General features: G+C 40.6%; 1 protein-coding gene across 2 annotated transcripts; it reads left to right on the plus strand.

Moving 5' to 3' along the window:
- The first annotated feature begins 502 nt into the window (after window positions 1-502).
- LOC106064993 (neuropeptide-like protein 30) lies at window positions 503-22,868 on the plus strand. Of its 2 annotated transcripts, none has more exons than XM_056029284.1 (3): window positions 503-595; window positions 21,652-21,831; window positions 22,772-22,868. In XM_056029284.1, exons 1-3 carry the CDS (start codon window positions 548-550, stop codon window positions 22,808-22,810), a joined length of 267 nt encoding a protein of 88 aa, XP_055885259.1. In that variant the 5' UTR covers window positions 503-547; the 3' UTR covers window positions 22,811-22,868. The 2 variants fall into 2 exon arrangements, with proteins under 2 accessions (XP_055885259.1, XP_013079159.2); XM_013223705.2 differs by lacking the exon at window positions 503-595 and adding an exon at window positions 19,864-20,052.
- The last annotated feature ends 130 nt before the right edge of the window (window positions 22,869-22,998 follow it).

Consider the following 22,998-nt stretch of genomic DNA (forward strand, 5'->3'; position numbering starts at 1 on the left):
GAGAGAAGACCAACCATCACAGACTTCTAGTTCTTTGGGGTAGGAGAGAGGACCAACCATCACAGCCTTCTAGTTCTTTGAGGTAGGAGAGAGGACCAACCATCACAGCCTTCTAGTTCTTTGAGGTAGGAGAGAAGACCAACCATCACAGACTTCTAGTTCTTTGGGGTAGGAGAGAGGACCAACCATCACAGCCTTATAGTTCTTTGAGGTAGGAGAGAGGACCAACCATCACAGCCTTCTAGTTCTTTTGGGGTTGGAGAGAAGACCAACCATCACAGACTTTTAGTTCTTTGGGGTAGGAGAGAGGACCAACCATCACAGTCTTGAACCCAGGTCTACTGGTATCTTGCTACGCCAGTGCTTGGAAAGCTAGAAATGTTCCAAGATCATAACCTGTGAGCACAGACTCAACAATAGGCTCACATCTGTGACGTCAGCATCACGTAATTGTATACAGGTACACCCTCTCCCTCCCCAAGATCACTTACAAACTATACGTTCTGGACTTCGGTCAGGTCACTGCACATTTCAAATAAATGGAAACATGTGTTCTGGGAATAAATGCATACACAAATTTGGAGGTGTGCCAAAGGTAACTTAGACTTACTTAGACTTAGGTCCTCCCGCGCCGTTCGGCGCATTGGGCGGCAAGCTGTCTCCATAATGATCTGTCACTGGCAATGTCTGAAGCCTCTTCCCATCTGGTGTCCACTGTTCTGAGGTCCTCCATGAAGGTGTGTCGCCAGGTAATACGAGGACGTCCCTGTTTGCGCTTTCCTCGTTTTGGCTTCCATGTTATCGCAACTCTTGGTGTGCGTAATTCATTTTGACGTAGAACATGTCCCGCAAACCTCATGCGACGCTCAGTCACAACCTCACTAAGTGTTCGACTCCCAGTTCGGCAAAGGATTTCCTTGTTTGAGATCCGGTCTGTGTAACTGACTCCCAAAATCCGTCTCAGCCATCTCTGTTGAGCCACATTTAGTCTTTTCTCAATTTTGACAGATGACTTCCACGTCTCACATGCATATGTAGCAGTTGGAATGACGATTGTGTTGAGAAGGTGTATTTTTGTCTCGAGTCCAATGGCTTGGCTAGTCCAAATAGGCTGCAGCCTTTGGAAAATGCTCCCTGCCTTTCCTATTCGGCACGCTACATCATGGTAAGCATCTCCATCATTTGTTATGATGCTGCCAAGGTACGTGAACTTGTCCAACTCTTCAAGCTTTGACTCGCCAAGTCTGACGGGGACACCCTTTGCCTTATATCCCACTCGCATAATTTTAGTCTTATCCAAGTTTATGCGGAGGCCAATTTTGGGTGCCTCTCTGTCTAGGCTCTCCGTCATTTCTTGAATGCATTTATTTGTAGCCCCGAGTAGTGCAACATCATCAGCAAAGTCCAAGTCCGTCAATCGGAGTTGTTCAAAGGTAAGCCAACATAAAAATACTTTAACATTTCACAGAAGAGATATTCGCCTTGTATGATTGTAGTCTATCAACGACACTAGAAAATGTAATAAATTAATGTTCAGGAAAGTTGTGCCTATCGTCTTCAATGTCTAGAGCCAAAGGCCCATTATTGAAATATTAGAGAGTCTATTAGATGTTTACATTCGCTTAACCAAGATTCTTTCTCAAAAAAAAAAAGGGGGGGGGGAGAGTAGGAATGGGGCAGGGTTTTAAAAAAAATATATATTTCATTGTTTTTTAATCTAACATTCAATAGGTATTAACATTTAGCAATTGCTCTAATAAAGTAGGTATTTTTTTTTTACAAAAGTATTTTTAATGTTGTGGTTGTTGTTGTTGTTTTTTTTGTATGATTAAATTCTGCACATTATTCTAATTGTGATATTGTATATGTCATTTACCAGGTGATAAACTTTACTCCAATAGGGTGTGTGTGTGTGTGTGTGTGTGAGTATATTAACACATGTGCGTTATTGGATGTTGGCACTCTTTTTCTGTGTTACTTTCCCCAACTAATGTTAGGTACTTCACTAAGATTCAAACTCGGGATCCCTACAGTTTGGGAGCCTTGAGTTTGTTACTCAGCCACCACGCCCGGATGTAATGTTGGAGTGCTGTCATAAGTTTGCAGATAAGTTTCTCACAAGGAAAAACAACAAACGCGTGAGTTTCGTGACGTTTAAATAAAGAAAGATGGCTTCACTTCCTTAGTGATTAGCAGACAATGAAGTGTGAGGGGTGTTTATATTTGAACTTGTCTCAATATTTCCACGCCAGTAACCCCACGAGAGCTGTCATGTCAATGGTATTGTTTTGCTAAGGAAGTAAACTAATACGATTTTAAATTCACCATATACAAGGCTTAAGAAGTCAAACATTGTCTATAGAAAAAAAATACTAAAAAAACATTAAACATCTGCTAGAGACTGTGACTCAGGGGCGACCTAAAATTGGGCTCTTCTTGATCTTGAAAAGATCTCTACTTGTCTAAACATAAATGTAGTTGCTCTTGTCCGTACTTCTGACCCATTTCCTCTTGCCCACTAACTAGCCATCTTCCTACGGTCACTCGCAGGTTCAAATTGTGCCCCGGACGGCCAGACGGACATTATGCAAATGTGTCCCCTCTGGGAAGTAAAATAGGTGACACAGGAACGCGCTCACTCACAAGCAGACCCATACACGTTACTGGACTGTGGGCAAAAAAACCTTGAGGTTACTTTAATATGGCAATGACCTTGAGTTGTTCAAAGGTCTAATTACAGGAGGTCCCAGCAGACCTACATCCGAAACAGTACAAGTAGACCTACAAAATGATGAGAGTCGACAAAGGTCAACAAGACTTAAACTTTTCAAATTCAAGTAGATAAAGTGTGATTCGCTTTACAATTAGCGTTATTTATAATTAGAACCATGCGATAAGTTTTGTGTGTCACAAACATAAAAATGCATAAATCTGTCTCTCAACGCTGACCCTAGCTAGTGAACGATTACTTTCTCATTCTTTCTAAGACAAATTTCCTTAGGGATAAAAAAAAATATTATTATTATTAATTAGCCATTGCCCTTGTTATTAATCAAACTTCTCTAACCTCAGCATAAAGCACCACTACAGGCTGACACTACCTCACCTTACGTCAGTCTCTGTACAACTAGATAATGAAAGCATCCTTAATTCTAACCTTTAACTATCTAATGCCTTAATAGGAGTTGAACCAGCGTGAATTGTAATACACTTTGCGGATGGTCTTTTACAGGTAGGAGTGGAGAACTTTCATCGTACACATTGTCTTGGAACACCCTAGAGATAAGTCAATGTGCCTGTGGGAAGAGGGAGACATTCACTAGAGGAGAAATTTAGTTTTTCTATCCAAACTAGTCACTTCTTTCTATCCAAACTAGTCACTTCTTTCTATCCAAACTAGTCACTTCTTTGTGCCCAAACTAGTCACTTCTTTCTATCCAAACTCAAGATTCAATCTAAAACCAGAAGCCTCCACTATTCCAGACGCTATCGATGCACACAAAAATGATTCATTTAATTTATGAAAACTAGAAAAATATTGAGAGTACTGATTATTGTCATCCTGTGTGTCTTGCACACAATCCCTGTGTCTGGGTGTCAATATCAATGTCTCAGGTAGGAAGGAATATGACCTTTTATAGTTTAGGTTTTACTTTTTTAGGATGTTCCCTCATTATTTAAGATCATAACATCCTAGCTAGCCCAAACCTTCCACAGGATGGAGGGGGCGGGGCGGGGCTCGAACCCGGAACCATCGTTGCATGTCCCAGGCACATACCACACGACCATAGTTCGCGTTCAAGAAAGAATAAAATTTATTAAAACTTTTATTTCAGGATGTTGGAGGGAGAGAATGTACATTATATGTATATAGATAGACTTTAGTAAAGCAGAGTGAAAACCAAAGTTTATTATTAAAAAAATGTGTGTGTTTTATAAATAATCGTCAGAACCTCTTGAGTCAAAACGGCAGCGCCAATACGACTATCGCGCCAAAACGGCTGCGCCAAAACGTCGCGTACCCCTCTACTTTTCCAGACGCTATCTGCCCCTGTCAGATGATGTTTCACAGCATGTTCTCAAGGTTCGTTCGTTTTTTTTTTTCTCAATTCAATGACCACCGCGTGCAGCGTGAAGCAGCCATCTGCCAATCAATTGTCATAATTGTGTGATAATTAAAGCCATCGTGATGTCATGGCCTCAGAATAATCTCGCCCTGTCCTCAATCTTATGTCACCACGTTTGTGTGGATCCGAAGTTGTCTGAATCAACCCCGACGCTAGAATTTTTTTTTTTCCCTTTTCTGTTTATTTTTAACTTTCAAATACAAAAATAAAATAGAAAATGGCGAAGGAGAAAAAAAAAGCCATTAGAATAATGCCAAGAAATAAATCAAAGGGGGGAGAATCATTTATCAAAGAAGTTCTCTCCTCTTGGTCGCGGGTAATATTTTTTCCTCGTTACCGGTGCATCAAAATGACACGCCCTTATTGCATATGTATGTGGCTGCGAGACTTCGCGTTAATGTAACGTACGCTCTGATTGGAGGGCTGAGAGGGTCACATGACAAAGGCAAGATGGCAATAAAAGATAGGGCCGAGTGGTGGAAAAAAAAAAAAGAGGACGGGGGCATGTCACGAGAAGTGGGGTTAGGCAGAGAGACGGAGTGGATATTTTGTAAGGAAAGTAATGCCCCCCCCCCCAACTCCTAATATTCTCATCGCTCAAACACTCACGTAAGAACACTGCGTCGTTCTCCTCCCCCTCTCACTGTCAGGGGCGAGGATACAAAAAATGTAATGACGAATAAAGTAATACAGTTCAGTAATTATATCGGCCTACTCGAGATCCATGAAAACAATTTCATGGCGTAGCAAACATTTATGATTGGCCAAGAAAAGAGCGGGGCACAGGAGATTTTCAATTTACACACACAGATAATCAAGAAAGATAAGAGGATATACCTTGAACCTGGGATAACAAAAAAAAAAAGGACCTTTCGCTTGGATATTTTTGGACACAATTCGAGCGATTCCACTTCCGGGGCATCATGATCGGCGGTGTCTCTACAGACTTCCGGTTTATTGTCTCCGAGTTAGCTATGGAAACATGGAAACTATCAACTCTAATTTTTTTTTTATTATAGACAAATATCTAGATTAGTGAGAAAGGCTATGTCTATCAATGTCGACTTCTTTAAAGACAAGCTTATTCGAAGAGATGTCTTCAATCATAGACTAAAACATTTGTTTTCCGCCATTGGGGACAACCAGTCGTCCAGGTATTCCAGACTAAGCTTGGAGTTCTTCTCTTCTAAGAATTCCTGTGATTCCCACGTCTACATTAGTCTGAGTACAAAATCAATACTCAAACTTTCCACATTGTGGTATAGGCCATCTCAGAATTCAAAATAACCGACGGGTATCAGTAGGCTAGAAGAACAAAGAAACTCAAATGTTATTCAACTCTTTCACAAGCCTAGGAACGTAGGATGCCAGAAATGCTTTTTGAAACCCGAATAAGAAAACGAGCCTTTAAGTTATCTCTTAGAGAGGGGGCGGAATGGAATGTAAAGAAAAAATGTGTCACTTTTAAAACCATAGTTAGATGGCTGTCTGTCACTTTTAAAACCTTAGTTAGATGGCTGTCTGTCACTTTTAAAACCATAGTTAGATGGCTGTCTGTCACTTTTAAAACCATAGTTAGATGGCTGTCTGTCACTTTTAAAACCATAGTTAGATGGCTGTCTGTCACTTTTAAAACCATAGTTAGATGGCTGTCTGTCACTTTTAAAACCATAGTTAGATGGCTGTCTGTCACTTTTAAAACCATAGTTAGATGGCTGTCTGTCACTTTTAAAACCATAGTTAGATGGCTGTCTGTCATTTTTAAAACCATAGTTAGATGGTTGTCTGTCACTTTTAAAACCATAGTTAGATGGCTGTCTGTCACTTTTAAAACCATAGTTAGATGGCTGACTATCACTTTTAAAACCATAGTTAGAATACAGTTAGGTGGCTGTCACTTTTAAAACCATAGTTAGAATACAGTTAGGTGGCTGTCTGTCACTTTTAAAACCATAGTTAGAATACAGTTAGGTGGCTGTCTGTCACTTTTAAAACCATAGTTAGAATACAGTTAGGTGGCTGTCTGTCACTTTTAAAACCATAGTTAGAATACAGTTAGGTGGCTGTCACTTTTAAAACCATAATTAGAATACAGTTAGGTGGCTGTCACTTTTAAAACCATAGTTAGTATACAGTTAGATGGCTGTCACTTTTAAAACCATAGTAAGAATACAGTTAGGTGGCTGTCACTTTTAAAACCATAGTTAGAATACAGTTAGGTGGCTGTCACTTTTAAAACCATAGTTAGAATACAGTTAGGTGGCTGTCACTTTTAAAACCATAATTATATGGCTGTCTGTCACTTTTAAAAACATAGTTAGATGGCTGTCTGTCACTTTTAAAAACATAGTTAGATGGCTGTCTGTCACTTTTAAAAACATAGTTAGTATACAGTTAGATGGCTGTCACTTTTAAAACCATAGTTAGAATACAGTTAGATGGCTGTCACTTTTAAAACCATAGTAAGAATACAGTTAGGTGGCTGTCACTTTTAAAACCATAGTTATATGGCTGTCTGTCACTTTTAAAAACATAGTTAGATGGCTGTCTGTCACTTTTAAAACCATAGTTAGATGGCTGTCTGTCACTTTTAAAACCATAGTTAGATGGCTGTCTGTCACTTTTAAAACCATAGTTAGATGGCTGTCTGTCACTTTTAAAACCATAGTTAGATGGCTGTCTGTCACTTTTAAAACCATAGTTAGATGGCTGTCACTTTTAAAACCATAGTTAGATGGCTGTCTGTCACTTTGGTGAACATACTTACTTGATTATTGCTTTAGTTGACTGTTATATCATTATATTTAGTAAGTTGACTTTTGAGTTGTTATATTTAGTTAGTTGACTGTTGATTTGTTATATTTAGTTAGTTGACTGTTGTATTATTATATTTAGTTAGTTGACTGTTGAGTATGTTAGTTGACTGTTATATTATTATTTACGAAAACAAAATTTAATAAAATACTCTGAAAGACACAAAGATAAAGGCACATTCCTCATCCTATATGCTAGGACTAATTTGTACAAATACTCCTTCTTCCCTAGTGCTATTTTTAGAGCATGGAATGGGTTGCCTGAGCTAGCCAGGAAAACCAGTGACTTGGCAGAATTTAGGTCATTGGTTAATATGCATGACTGAATGCATGACGCGTAGGACGTAATCATCTTCTTTTTGAAGTAACGTCTGTATTATATAAGATAAGATAAGTTAGTTGACTGTTATATTATTATATTTAGTTAGTTGACTGTTGTATTATTATAATTAGTTAGTTGACTGTTGTATTATTATATTTAGTTAGTTAACTGTTGAGTTATTATATTTAGTTAGTTGACTGTTGTATTGTTATATTTAGTTAGTTGACTGTTGAGTTATTATATTTAGTTAGTTGACTGTTGTATTATTATATTTAGTTAGTTGACTGTTGAGTTATTATATTTAGTTAGTTGGCTGTTGTATTGTTATATTTAGTTAGTTGACTGTTATATTATTATTTTTCGTTAGGTGACTGTCCGGCGTTTGTGTGTATGTGTGTGGGTGTGTGTGTGTGCGCGAGCGCGCAAAAAGGTAGTTGTCATTCTTTTGCATTCATGTACATAGTTATTACTGTCTGCTAAGATCTAGTTATTTTACTATCTCTGTATTGAAAATTAATGGATTGGTTCTAAAGAAATAAACAAGCAAAATATTTTTTTAAAATACTTTAAAAAAATATATATGTGGGAGATAACTCCACATTTACAGTTATATATCTCATCAATGTAAGATTTTTTAACAAACCAAAATAATTAATTACCACTATTTAATTGATTAATTGGTTGATTTTTTTTTTTATTAATTTCTGTTTTGATCAGAGAAAGGGAAGTTGGAGAAATAACGTGTTCAGAATTTGAAACCGACACACCGACAGAGTAAGTTCAAAAACATTTGTAAAAATACGAAGCAATTTTTTTTAAATATTTCAAGAAATTATGTCGTCATTAAAATAGGTCACTTCCAATTACTAAGGTATATTTCAAAACAACAACTCGTTCCTTCTATTTCTATACTACTTGTATCTACTAAACTAACCTTTTTTTGGTTACCACATCAGCCCCCAGATCCGTTAATACAGTTGTGGATTAATTAATGGCTCAAATCCTAATAAATGGATTAAAAACTCTGATGTCTCAAATTACGATTAAAAAAATGAATGTAAATTTGATCGTAAAAAAAAATATTTAAATAAACATTTACATAAAGTAGAAAAGTTACCTATCGATTACAAGTCTGCTCTTAAACTACTTTGTTTTCATCTTACTTACTTCCCTTGAATCGTCTGTAGCTCTCACACCAATGATAGTGGTAATTGGGTCATTGGCCACAATGTAAAAAGCCCCCTAGGATCAACTGGATATTTTCAGCATTCAGGACAATTCTCGCTAATGGCCGACTAACTGAGGGGAAAGAGAGTGAGAGAAAAAGAAATGCCTCCTCACTTGGAGTCACATTTAGTAAAGGATAGATTTGATTTCTTGTGTCCTCGCTCCAGCCAAATCTCCCAATTGTGACAGATCGTGACCAGACGTGGACATTGGTTGCTTGATTGACTAAGTTACTTGTCAAAGAAGAGGTGATCCCGTGGTACCATGAAGCGTCCTATGTCACAGCAATACATTCAGAAAATGTTTGATACATAGATTAGATGCATTGTCAAGTTTCAATTTCTTTTTTTATTTATTATATGTTAGGTTATATATTGCGTTATATTATGTTGTTTAATATGATATATATTATATTAAAAGTAAAGTACCCCTTTCAGACTTAGCGATCTAAAGGACAGGTGATGTAAACAGGTCATCTGTTTCTGTGGCCAACTGTTAACGAAGGCCTCATGTGGCCAGTACAGCAGCCTTTAACTTTCCCAACTAATGTCATTGCCCATTCAAGTTAGGTAAACTCAAAGGAGTTCTAAGAATCCAGAAATTCAAAATGCCAATCTTCACGGTGATTCGAACCCGAGACTCCCCGGTCCGGAAACCAAACGCTTTACCACTCAATTTTATTTTATCTAGTTGGCAATATTGATGTTTAATTTAGCGTCTTTGACATTGCTAATTTCTCCTTACAATCTCCAAATTTAAAGCACCAGAATCTTTTTTTTTTAATATTCTATGAGGTGAAACGCTGTGACATACGAGAGAAACATTCCCAAAAGTGATTGAATGTTTTGCTATAATTAAGTGCATCAAGACATAGAAATGGCGCCAAAGTTGCAAAAGAGCAGTCACAGCAGGCGTACTGCCCCGTTGAGGTACGACGTGGTGGATGGTGCGATTTAGTGGAAAGTCTTCCTTAAAACTATCTTCACGTACAACGCTTGTTTGCTAGAACCTTCTGTGAAAGCCAACTGGAGGACCTGTTTCCGTCAGATGTCCCCTCCTCAAAGACTTTTCCATGAGGGCGCCTCGATGAGGCCTAGAATGTACCCTCGAATGGCCTCGATGCATAGCCTAACAATTGTGCCGAGGCTCTGTATATTCTGAACTAAGATTATTTAATAAGAAATTGATGATAAGATAATGAAAGATGTGTCTGGTGTGAATGTTCATTTTGTTTTTTATACTTATAATAATTTGTTTGGTGTAATGCACTAATTGTAAGACAAATTTCATTATGGATAGGCTAATAAAAATTATTATTATTATCATTATTAAATGAGTTCAAGGTTAAAATACAACACATTTTTTTTTCCTTACTCTTCAATATGCACTACCCAAAATACTAACTGTACTATCACTGAAGGGGGCGCTCTCAGCAAGAAAACTGGCACGTGATGTCTTTAGCTACTTCTATGTACACATAATTCTGACTGACTCTATGACCTAAGTTCCAGCATGCTCTCGGGAATGGCATTGAATCTGTTGATAGATTTCAATAGATGGATTTCATTTTGAGACCCATATACTCTAGTGGCTATTTTTATACTTGACGGAGAGGCCAAAATCGCACGGGGCGTGTTCGAATCCCGACCTCGTGCAGATTTCAGTGAGCACCTAAAAGCAGCACGGAAACGTCTGTAACAAGAGATTGGACTAGAACGTGCTGAGCATGCTTTATGAATGAATGAATTCTAGGATGTGTTTAGATTTTTTTAAAAACTATTTTGGGTATCCGGTTTACAGAACATAAGAAGCGTTGATAAACTGTATATTTCAAAAAGTAAACAATAAATCATGTGTATTCTTTAGCTCTGTAAAATTCCAAATTCTTATCTCTTTTGCTTGTAACCATAGATCTATATGTCAATTATGTAGCACAAAATAATTTTATTATTTAATTGACGTCATCTTTCAAAATGACGTCCATAACATTTTTAGTTTATCTATTTATACCGAGATCTGTACCAACCTTCCCCCTTTTCTTTTTAGGTTCCCTCATAGGGCTACCAAATTTTACCATATCGATTATTTTTCTCCTTTTCCTATGTTACTTAGTTTCTGTATTTTGTTACTTAAAAATGTAAACCGGATCTTAAGAATCATAATACAAAGAGGACAGTAGGCTACTTCGTTTAAAACAGGGGTTCTCAACCTGTGGGTCGCGACCCCCTTGGGGGTCGATTGACGATTTGCCAGGGGTCGCCTTAGACCATCGAAAATATGGATTGTTTTGTCCATTCTTCTATTGCTGTATGTGTGTGTGGTGGGGGGGGGAGTGTCGAGACAGAGTGAGTGATTGTAAAAAGGGGTCGCCGAGCTTAAAAGGTTGAGAACCGCTGCTGTAAGGCCTCCTTTCTCTTGTCCAGATACGTCTGGTCAACAAGTCCTCATAAACTGGCGTTGAAAGTTAGAAGCGATTGCAAAGACATTTATTTTCTTATGAGTACATGCAGTACAGAAATACTTTAATATAGACTTAGCATAAAATAGAAATATTTGATAAATCAAGTAAAGTTCCCCTTTCAGACTTTGCGATCCATAGGGCAGATGATGTGAAGGTCATGTGTTTCTTTGGCCAACGGTCAACCAGCAGGGTGTCATGTGGCGCACTTAAAATCCCGAAATTCAAAATCCCTGTCCTCACCGAGGTTCGAACCCAGGACTCCAGGTTTGGAAGCCAAGCGTTCAACCACTCAGATACCGTAACCCGCAAATATCTTATTAGTAGCACACAATTACTTTAATCGTATGCTTACAATGAAGTATAAATATCTTATTAATAGTACAAAAATACTTTAATAAAGACTTAGCATAAGGTAAATGGAGAATCTATAGATCTAATACACAACTTGAAAACATTCAAAAGTTTCCCGCCTTGTTCGATCGTTTCCTCTTCTGGACAAATTAATTTCTTCCAAAACTAGGAATTCTAGTTGCGCCCAAGGGAAATAACCCGCTTGGTCGTTTGATCCCCGACTGCAAATATTTTCTTGACTGGCCTCCGTTTGACCTGTCACCGAGCCTTCAGACCTCCATGTGGTCTCCAGGGAAGATCTGAGTCAGTTCAATTTGGCGGGAATGAAAGATGGGGCTGTAAGACGGAAGACAAGTGAAGGACAGACAAAAGCAGACGCAGGAGAATATTTCTCTTCAAGAAAGAAGAGTGGTATCTGTAAACATGGGGGCATACATGCATTTTACAAAATAACGCCTAGAACTTTCTCTTTCCAGTCCCTCCCTTAAATAAGATGAAACTGAAATGATTTTATATTGTTCAAAGCCTTGAATTTCTGCCAGCTTCGCCCTACATTTAAAAAAGGTTCCAATCTCTAGTAGGTATGGGTGTCTAAACTAAACCATGTTCCCGTGTATAAGTAGTTGTTTTGTTTTTATTGAATACTAAGATGTCTGTATCTGCTGGCCAATGTGTATGTAGGCCAATGTGTATGTGGCCAATGTGTATGTAGGCCAATGTGTATGAGGCCAATGTGTATGTAGGCCAATGTGTATGTGGCCAATGTGTATGTAGGCCAATGTGTATGTGGCCAATGTGTATGTAGACCAATGTGTATGTGGCCAATGTGTATGTAGGCTTAATCTGTGCTATGTCGTTATAAAAGAAAAAAAATTAAATTGCATTTTTTTTCTCCACATTTTTTTCATGTTTATTAATGTGTATTTAATTTTTTTTAATGATAATTTTTAGCTAAAGAATAATTTTCATTTTTGTTGTTATTTTTCTTTAATCATTTTTTTCTCAAGTTGTTGTATAAATGGAATCAAAAATAAAATAAATGTCACGTCATTTGCCTCCAAAGAAACAGAGAAATACATAAATATTTTGTTTCAGAAACGAGAGGGAAGTGGATAAACGCCTGGTCGTGTGGTTTAGAAGTGGAAGGCTACCTGGTCGTGTGGTTTAGAAGTGGAAGGCTGCCTGGTCGTGTGGTTTAGAAGTGGAAGGCTGCCTGGTCGTGTGGTTTAGAAGTGGAAGGCTGCCTGGTCGTGTGGTTTAGAAGTGGAAGGCTGCCTGGTCGTGTGGTATGGAAGTGGAAGGCTGCCTGGTCGTGTGGTTTAGAAGTGGAAGGCTGCCTGGTCGTGTGGTTTAGAAGTGGAAGGCTGCCTGGTCGTGTGGTTTAGAAGTGGATAAACGCCTGGTCGTGTGGTTTAGAAGTGGAAGGCTGCCTGGTCGTGTGGTTTAGAAGTGGAAGGCTGCTTGGTCGTGTGGTTTAGAAGTGGAAGGCTGGTCGTGTGGTATGGAAGTGGAAGGCTACCTGGTCGTGTGGTTTAGAAGTGGAAGGCTGCTTGGTCGTGTGGTTTAGAAGTGGAAGGCTGGTCGTGTGGTATGGAAGTGGAAGGCTACCTGGTCGTGTGGTTTAGAAGTGGAAGGCTGCCTGGTCGTGTGGTTTAGAAGTGGAAGGCTGCCTGGTCGTGTGGTTTAGAAGTGGAAGGCTGCCTGGTCGTGTGGTTTAGAAGTGGAAGGCTGCCTGGTCGTGTGGTATGGAAGTGGAAGGCTGCCTGGTCGTGTGGTTTAGAAGTGGAAGGCTGCCTGGTCGTGTGGTTTAGAAGTGGAAGGCTGCCTGGTCGTGTGGTTTAGAAGTGGATAAACGCCTGGTCGTGTGGTTTAGAAGTGGAAGGCTGCCTGGTCGTGTGGTTTAGAAGTGGAAGGCTGCTTGGTCGTGTGGTTTAGAAGTGGAAGGCTGCCTGGTCGTGTGGTTTAGAAGTGGAAGGCTGCCTGGTCGTGTGGTATGGAAGTGGAAGGCTGCCTGGTCGTGTGGTATGGAAGTGGAAGGCTACCTGGTCGTGTGGTATGGAAGTGGAAGGCTGCCTGGTCGTGTGGTATGGAAGTGGAAGGCTACCTGGTCGTGTGGTATGGAAGTGGAAGGCTACCTGGTCGTGTGGTTTAGAAGTGGAAGGCTACCTGGTCGTGTGGTATGGAAGTGGAAGGCTACCTGGTCGTGTGGTATGGAAGTGGAAGGCTGCCTGGTCGTGTGGTATGGAAGTGGAAGGCTGGTCGTGTGGTATGGAAGTGGAAGGCTGCCTGGTCATGTGGTATGGAGGTGGAAGGCTGGTCGTGTGGTATGGAGGTGGAAGGCTGCCTGGTCGTGTGGTATAGAAGTGGAAGGCTGCCTGGTCGTGTGGTTTAGAAGTGGAAGGCTGCCTGGTCGTGTGGTATGGAAGTGGAAGGCTACCTGGCCGTGTGGTTTAGAAGTGGAAGGCTGCCTGGTCGTGTGGTTTAGAAGTGGAAGGCTGCCTGGTCGTGTGGTTTAGAAGTGGAAGGCTGCCTGGTCGTGTGGTATGGAAGTGGAAGGCTGCCTGGTCGTGTGGTATGGAAGTGGAAGGCTACCTGGCCGTGTGGTTTAGAAGTGGAAGGCTGCCTGGTCGTGTGGTTTAGAAGTGGAAGGCTGCCTGGTCGTGTGGTTTAGAAGTGGAAGGCTGCCTGGTCGTGTGGTATGGAAGTGGAAGGCTGCCTGGTCGTGTGGTATGGAGGTGGAAGGCTGGTCGTGTGGTATGGAGGTGGAAGGCTGCCTGGTCGTGTGGTATGGAGGTGGAAGGCTGGTCGTGTGGTATGGAAGTGGAAGGCTGCCTGGTCGTGTGGTATGGAGGTGGAAGGCTGGTCGTGTGGTATGGAGGTGGAAGGCTGCCTGGTCGTGTGGTTTAGAAGTGGAAGGCTGCCTGGTCGTGTGGTATGGAAGTGGAAGGCTGCCTGGTCGTGTGGTTTAGAAGTGGAAGGCTGCCTGGTCGTGTGGTTTAGAAGTGGAAGGCTGCCTGGTCGTGTGGTATGGAGGTGGAAGGCTGCCTGGTCGTGTGGTATGGAAGTGGAAGGCTGCCTGATCGTGTAGTATGGAAGTGGAAGGCTGCCTGGTCGTGTGGTTTAGAAGTGGAAGGCTGCCTGGTCGTGTGGTTTAGAAGTGGAAGGCTGCCTGGTCGTGTGGTTTAGAAGTGGAAGGCTGCCTGGTCGTGTGGTTTAGAAGTGGAAGGCTGCCTGGTCGTGTGGTATGGAAGTGGAAGGCTGCCTGATCGTGTAGTATGGAAGTGGAAGGCTGCCTGGTCGTGTGGTTTAGAAGTGGAAGGCTGCCTGGTCGTGTGGTTTAGAAGTGGAAGGCTGCCTGGTCGTGTGGTTTAGAAGTGGAAGGCTGCCTGGTCGTGTGGTTTAGAAGTGGAAGGCTGCCTGGTCGTGTGGTTTAGAAGTGGAAGGCTGCCTGGTCGTGTGGTATGGAAGTGGAAGGCTGCCTGGTCGTGTGGTTTAGAAGTGGAAGGCTGCCTGGTCGTGTGGTATGGAAGTGGAAGGCTGCCTGGTCGTGTGGTTTAGAAGTGGAAGGCTGCCTGGTCGTGTGGTATGGAAGTGGAAGGCTGCCTGGTCGTGTGGTTTAGAAGTGGAAGGCTGCCTGGTCGTGTGGTTTAGAAGTGGAAGGCTGCCTGGTCGTGTGGTATGGAGGTGGAAGGCTGCCTGATCGTGTGGTTTAGAAGTGGAAGGCTGCCTGGTCGTGTGGTTTAGAAGTGGAAGGCTGCCTGGTCGTGTGGTTTAGAAGTGGAAGGCTGCCTGGTCGTGTGGTATGGAAGTGGAAGGCTGCCTGATCGTGTGGTATGGAGGTGGAAGGCTGCCTGGTCGTGTGGTATGGAGGTGGAAGGCTGCCTGGTCGTGTGGTATGGAAGTGGAAGGCTGCCTGATCATGTGGTATGGAAGTGGAAGGCTGCCTGGTCGTGTGGTATGGAGGTGGAAGGCTGCCTGATCGTGTGGTTTAGAAGTGGAAGGCTGCCTGGTCGTGTGGTATGGAGGTGGAAGGCTGCCTGATCGTGTAGTATGGAAGTGGAAGGCTGCCTGGTCATGTGGTATGGAGGTGGAAGGCTGCCTGGTCGTGTGGTATGGAGGTGGAAGGCTGCCTTATCGTGTAGTATGGAAGTGGAAGGCTGCCTGGTCATGTGGTATGGAGGTGGAAGGCTGCCTGGTCGTGTGGTATGGAGGTGGAAGGCTGACTGATCGTGTAGTATGGAAGTGGAAGGCTGCCTGGTCATGTGGTTTAGAAGTGGAAGGCTGCCTGATCGTGTAGTATGGAAGTGGAAGGCTGCCTGGTCATGTGGTATGGAGGTGGAAGGCTGCCTGATCGTGTGGTTTAGAAGTGGAAGGCTGCCTGGTCGTGTGGTATGGAGGTGGAAGGCTGCCTGATCGTGTAGTATGGAAGTGGAAGGCTGCCTGGCCGTGTGGTATGGAGGTGGAAGGCTGCCTGGTCGTGTAGTATGGAAGTGGAAGGTTACCTGGTCGTGTAGTATGGAAGTGGAAGGCTGCCTGGTCGTGTGGTATGGAAGTGGAAGGCTGCCTGGTCGTGTGGTATGGAGGTGGAAGGCTGCCTGATCGTGTAGTATGGAAGTGGAAGGCTGCCTGGTCGTGTGGTATGGAGGTGGAAGGCTGCCTGGTCGTGTGGTATGGAAGTGGAAGGCTGCCTGGTCGTGTGGTATGGAGGCGGAAGGCTGCCTGGTCGTGTGGTATGGAAGTGGAAGGCTGCCTGGTCGTGTGGTATGGAGGTGGAAGGCTGCCTGATCGTGTAGTATGGAAGTGGAAGGCTGCCTGGTCATGTGGTATGGAAGTGGAAGGCTGCCTGATCGTGTGGTATGGAAGTGGAAGGCTGCCTGGTCATGTGGTATGGAAGTGGAAGGCTGCCTGATCGTGTGGTATGGAAGTGGAAGGCTGCCTGGTCATGTGGTATGGAAGTGGAAGGCTGCCTGGTCGTGTGGTATGGAAGTGGAAGGCTGCCTGGTCGTGTGGTATGGAGATGGAAGGCTGCCTGATCGTGTGGTATGGAGGTGGAAGGCTGCCTGGTCGTGTGGTATGGAAGTGGAAGGCTGCCTGATCGTGTAGTATGGAAGTGGAAGGCTGCCTGGTCATGTGGTATGGAAGTGGAAGGCTGCCTGATCGTGTACTATGGAAGTGGAAGGCTGCCTGGTCGTGTGGTATGGAAGTGGAAGGCTGCCTGGTCGTGTGGTATGGAAGTGGAAGGCTGCCTGGTCGTGTGGTATGGAGGTGGAAGGCTGCCTGGTCGTGTGGTATGGAAGTGGAAGGCTGCCTGGTCGTGTGGTATGGAGGTGGAAGGCTGCCTGGCCATGTGATATGGAGGTGGAAGGCTGCCTGGTCGTGTGGTCTTGCAGAAGGTTTGGGCTAGGCCTTTAAAAACTTCAATTCTGGACGAACGTCCGAAATTTACAAAACAAACATATATCTCTAGTTACCTAATTGAGTAGTGACCTACATTCCGTTACATACCATTGAGACTAAAATCTAAATCACATTTATTTCAAAGAGAACGCAGTCAAAATGTAAACAGCCTGGGGCAGACATCTCAATAAACTCTTTGATTTGATTGATAAGGATTTAAACCTTGCAACAGAAATTCTAAAGTTATATATTAACATTTAGTTCAATACTTCAGTTCTGTTAATCCATAGCGCATCCAACTTTAGGTTGAATTTGTTTCATGGGTGGCAAAAGGAACAGGTGGAAGGAGGGAGCATTTTCTCTTGTGGTACTTTTTTAGACCAACCATAGGCTCGTGCCTCCATCTGTGTTTGAAACAGAACTTTGAGTCGAAGTAACTTGATGGATTATAAAAGTACAATGACACAATTGGGAAACTTTAATAAGATTATCATAGGGCTACTACTTGAATTTTTTGGGGAAAATCTTATTGTCCCACAACAAACTCGGTTCAAAACACACACACGTACATATATATATATAGAGAGATAGAGAGATAGATATTTTATAGGGTTGAGGTTCACTGAGGTTAGGGTTTAGAAAAAAAATCGCGCCCTCCAGTCAAAAGTTCTGGATTTACCGGTGGTTCAAACCCCACTTCCTCATTTTCGCCCCTAATGCAAAGGACTAAACAATAGATTCCGAAGCAAGCTCATCCTGACATTTAGGAAATGTTCTTGTCATTGTCTGTCCCTTGACTTTCGTAGTAAGGATGTTGTGACAGTTTGTGAAACCAAGGAATACTGGAAAGATGGAAACTGAAAGATTTTTTATAAATGAAATGAACTTGTTCAAGGAATAATACCAATAAGATGAACATATTCATTTCTAGTACCCTTGCTAAAAGCGCGACAGCTGATGCCTAGGATGAAAAGAATTTAATACATTGTCACACGAGATACTAAACCATTGCTTAATCATGGATATTTATTTTGTTCCATTCTTCACACTACTAGAGAGATATTTTGAGCTAATTCATTAAAAAACAAGGTTACAAAAGACAGTTTGTGTGGAAACACAAACTCAAAATCGGCCCCCGAAGTAAAATGTTTTACATAATTCGGATAATCCTTCAGAGTTGAAGATAGTTTACTTCCTAGTCCAAACCTCCCGCAGGACGACGGGGGATGGGAGCAGGCAGGGTTTGAACCTTCGATCGTCGATAAATCCAAACGACAGTCCAGCGCGCAAACCGCACGACCAGTGGTCCACCCAGGTAGGCTTCAATATTTTCAGAAAGAACATCCGAATGAAATTATATCAAAGACAAATGAGAGATAAGAATGGAGAAAGAAGGTTAACAGATCTTGTGTAGTGCCCCAACCGTCCCGCAGATCAAAGGATACGTGAAAGTGAATGTAAAGTTAGATGTGAACCTGGCCTAACTAGTTTGTGGTCTATAGGGCAGATGATTTTAAGTTCATCTGTTTTTGTGGCCTACGGTTAACGAGGGTGTCATGTAGCCAGCACAACGACCAACCGCCTTTGCTTTTCCCCAACTAATGTCATGTACCCATTAGAGCTGGGTAGACTCAGAAGTTGAAAATCCCAGTCTTCACCAGGATTCGAACCCGGGACCCTCGGTTCGAACTAAATAAGTTAATTGTTTTGAAAAGGTTCAAACTCATATTCGAATCCTCAAAAAAAAAAAAAAAAAAAAAAAAAATTTCCGCTATTTAGAAAAAAATGTTCACGAAAATGATGTTTATAAGATTACTATTCGTCTTAAATTAGGTCTAACATATAATGCATACTAATTAGCTTTTTCTTATAAAAAAACTGCTTGCATAATTGATTTTAAAAATTACAATTTTCGCTTTCAGGAAAAAAAAAAGTAGCCGTTGCATCAGAACTTTGAATGGTCTAAAATATTGTGAAGTCGGATTTTCAATATCTCTTCTAGTTTACGAGATCTACACGGGACGGACGGACAGACGGACAGACATTTCGCACAAAACTAATAGCGTCTTTTCCCCTTTCGGGGGCCGCTAAAAACACACCCATTGTCAGGGGTTAACTTAAGAGGCGTTTGATGTCATGTTAAGTGGAAATGTTTCTTCATATTCTGGCATCCGTTTATTGCAGAAATTGATTAAAATTTAATAAAAACTCAACTTTCTACTTACTTGTGTCCTGAGCTGTATTTTCAGTGTAGCCTGGCCATGGATACTTTTCTTCTGACCTTAAGACCTTAATTGATTAGAGTTATCACCCATTCAAAATATAAATAATTTGTCTATATCTTCCACTCAGTATTTATTTTCAGCCAGAAGAATTTTTTTAAATGTAAAAAAAAAATACTTTAGAAATTTTTTTTATTAAATGTAACTGTATCAATAGTTTGGATCAGTCATGTTATTAAATTTGTAACAGATGTAGACCAACAGCAATAAATCTGCGCGATTATAAATATTTTTACCAATAGTTAAGCGCAATTTCATGTTTTAGCTTTCTCTATAAGCTTGATCATATTATTTTCTGGACCTGTTGAAATAGGAAAGTGGTAGGGGGAGAAAGAAGGGTGTATCTGGGTGATCGCTGGCTAAAGCCTCCTCAAGCGAATACACTAACCACTATCCCACTGAATCGCTTATGAAAATAAAATGTTTTATAGTTATCTATTGTTACCTTCAAATTTTAAAGCAGTGACCTACAAAAGTGTAAAGGGGGCTAAATTCAACTAATACCACCAAATGGGCCAAGTAGGCCCTACAATTTTTCCCTTGTTCGAGATACCAAACAAAATAATTAGCTACCAATTGTTTTATTTTTTAAATTGATTCTTGTATTGTCAAATGCAATATAATGCAAAATTTCCACTTGATATGAAATTGGGTGCGGTGGAAATAAACTGTACAAACTTTTTACCAGACAGACAAACAGAGTGAGTTGATATAAACTTTGTACAAAATTGAACACTCCCCATGGCTCAATCATGTTGTTTTTCCATTGAAGTTTCTATCCAGTTAAGAAAATCATCTCTTTTTTTTTTTTTCTGGTTTAATAACCCAAGTGTCAAAGAGCTGTCAAACTGATCCCAAGCTGTCACGGTGACAATTTGTCCTGAGTCGAACTGTGACTATGAACCAGACTGCAATCATTTTTGTGACAATTGAAATGCAGCATCACACGCACATAGACACACATATCTACACGCACACACCCACATTCCACGTTCGAAACTATAAAAGTCTGTCTGTAAACCGCTCAGACCATCAACTTTTATTCCGTGGCTTGCGTCCCAAGAAGGTCAAGGTAAATGATCCTCTTTTTACTATTTGTTGCTATGGTGATGTAGTTGGGCTGATTTAAACAATAGGGTTTCTTTCCTAATTGGTTCACTATAAAATAAAGTTAACTGAAACTGATTGCTTTTAAAATGTTTTCTTTTCGATGCTTAAAAAATTACATCGTGGAACGGGCTGCCTGAATCAGAAAGGATTACCAATGACTTAGCAGAGTTTAAGCGTTCCCAATTAACATGCATGACTAGATTTTCACATGAATACCAATTGGACGCTATTATCTTTGCTAAGAATCTGTAATTTATAAGATAAGAAAAGAAAAAAAAAATCCTTTTAACATCGGAATTGCAAAGATCTTATATGAATATTTAGGTAAAGACTAATGTTAGCTATTATTATGAAAGTTAAATACTAATTAAAGTAATTAGACTTGTCCTAGACCTAGAGTAGGCTACAAGATTAAAGTAAAATGCAGTATTTACAACACTACACAGATCTAGCCATGAGCTTCCTATTTTGTCAAAACCAAACACAGATAAGACCCATATGCCTGTCTTTGGCTACAGCTTACTTTTTGGTCTCAAATATGTATGCCGCGAACTTGGTAAAATAACTTAGGCAATAGTGTAATGAGTAAATCAAGACAAACAAACAAAAATTACATTTAAGATTTTCATGAAATTCACGTTAATGATGCTAACATAGGACATAGTAACAAGACGTTCTGTAGTCGCTTACTTTAATACTTGCTAATAACGGACTGGCTGTTAAAGAATCTTTGAGTTCGCTCTTGACCCAAAAGAAAACTCGTGATCTTCAGTTTTAACCCTTTCCGTGCAATATAATACAAATAGGCCCGAGATAGAGCATCCTGACAGTAAAATGAAGGAACTAGAAATTACTTTAACCATTCTATTATATTTATGATTTCCGGGATAATAGTAAAATAAAATATACCAGACATCTCTTCTTTGGACCTCATTCACCAATCGTAAACAAACAGCATTTAATCACGTGATAATATTAATAAAACAACGGAAAAAAACTGTCACGTGATAGCCATTGTGTATTAAAAATTAGATCGTAATTTGTTTATAAGAGATAGAGAATCACGTGGCTAAAAGTTGTTTGTTTACGATTGGTGAAGGAGGTCCATTGCTAAATCTATGATCATAGTGTGCTAAGGACTGCTAACACTCATTTTCGCGTAGATCAAAACTACAAAAATCGAGATATATAACTAAACATCTAAATATAGTTTTTTAAAAACAACTTTGTTGTAATATAGGCTAAGTCACCGTAGGCCTACAATATGTTATAGAAAACAATCTTACATTTTTGTTTCGAACTGAACAAAATACTTTACCTCTTTCTCTTCCACTCTAAAAAATATAGGCCTATAGATCTAGGTCTGTGGCTGTAAACATTTGAGTTTGTAATTATCTGTTTATTCATTTAAAACTAATTTTATATTTAGTTTTTTTTTCTTCTTTTTTCTACCAGCAAACCAAGGTTTAAGTCTAATAAAACTCATGTTGTTTTTATCTCTGCTACCAGCAAACCAAGGTTTTAAGTCTAATAAAACTCATGATGTTGTTTATCTCTGCAGCCATCCAGGATGAATTCCCTCTTGATCGTATTGCTTCTTGCCTTGTTCATGGCTCTGGCCACAGCACAGTACTGGAACGGCTTGCGTCTTGGAGGCCGTGGAGGCTGGGGAGGCCGTGGCGGATGGGGCGGCCGTGGAGGATGGGGCGGTCGTGGAGGATGGGGCGGCTGGGGCCGAGGAGTAAGTTGTTTGTTGTGTTTGTTAGTCTCTTTATTTAGTGTGTACACCCTGGGCTGAACTCAAAGAGGTGTGTACCTACTCATAGTATGAAACCTTTAAAAATGGAACCACTGCTACTTGTTTTGTTTTGTTTTTTAATTCAAATTAATTGGTATTTCTCTACATAATCTCTATATAAAAGAATATAATTTTCTAACCTCTTAAATTCGTCCCAATAGTAATTAGCGTCTTTCTCTAGAAACTAGTTGTATACAAAATGTGTTGCATCCTCATTAGATCAAAACATCTGACCACCGAGCGCAACTTGAAGAGTTTACAAAAGACGCTAAATAGGCCAACTATTTGGACCGGTTGGAGATGTTTTATTGTTAGGTCGAAACTGTTCAGACAATTAGGTCTAGTAGAGGGATTAGGTCTAGTAGAGGGATTAGGTCTAGTAGAGGGATTAGGTCTAGTAGAGGGATTAGGTCTAGTAGAGGGATTAGGTCTAGTAGAGGGATTAGGTCTAGTAGAGGGATTAGGTCTAGTAGAGGGATTAGGGTGAAAAATGTGTGATTATGGATAGATCGCAGCATCTCAACAACTGCCAAAAAAACTTGTTTCGTTTTCTTGTTTTAAAAAAACACTTTAAGCTCATCTACTCTAGCGATAATGTTAATCATTCTATGACACTATGTCGAAAGTACAAATGACTATGTATTGGTTAAAGAATATATTTACCTTTTTTTAAAGCTGGTGAAGAAAATAAGATCTTTAAGCTTCTTTTTTTAAAACCTTTGCAGCCTCCATAGTTGAGTTACCTCGCCAGAATACAAACAATAACTTCTCGTCCAAATACTCTGTTTATAACACGTAAGGTTGTGTTTATGCATTTTTGACGATGAAAGATAATAGATAGAGACAGTGTAATAAATATTCCTCTCTTTCTTTTATTCCACAGTGGTGGGGTGATGACTGGGATGATGGCTGGTGGGACTAAAGAGTCAGCATTGACCTGGCACTGACCTAAATAGGGCTAATAAAATGTTAAAATAGTGTTCACGTGTTAATGTTTTAGTATGAATGAAACCAGTTTTTTACAAATCTTATATGAACTCACTCTGTCTGTCTGGTACAAAGTTTGTTCACGTTATTTCTCCGGCACCCTATCTCGGATCAAGCTGAAAA

Source organism: Biomphalaria glabrata, chromosome 5, assembly GCF_947242115.1.
Source record: "Biomphalaria glabrata chromosome 5, xgBioGlab47.1, whole genome shotgun sequence".
Taxonomy (NCBI): domain Eukaryota; kingdom Metazoa; phylum Mollusca; class Gastropoda; family Planorbidae; genus Biomphalaria; species Biomphalaria glabrata.

Coding starts and splice junctions, on each gene's coding strand:
- LOC106064993 (XM_013223705.2), top strand. CDS start 19,879: ATGAACCAGACTGCAATCATTTTTGTGACAATTGAAATGCAGCATCAC. Junction 20,053..21,651: donor TGCGTCCCAAGAAGGTCAAG/GTAAATGATCCT, acceptor TTATCTCTGCAG/CCATCCAGGATGAATTCCCT. Junction 21,832..22,771: donor GGGGCGGCTGGGGCCGAGGA/GTAAGTTGTTTG, acceptor TTTATTCCACAG/TGGTGGGGTGATGACTGGGA.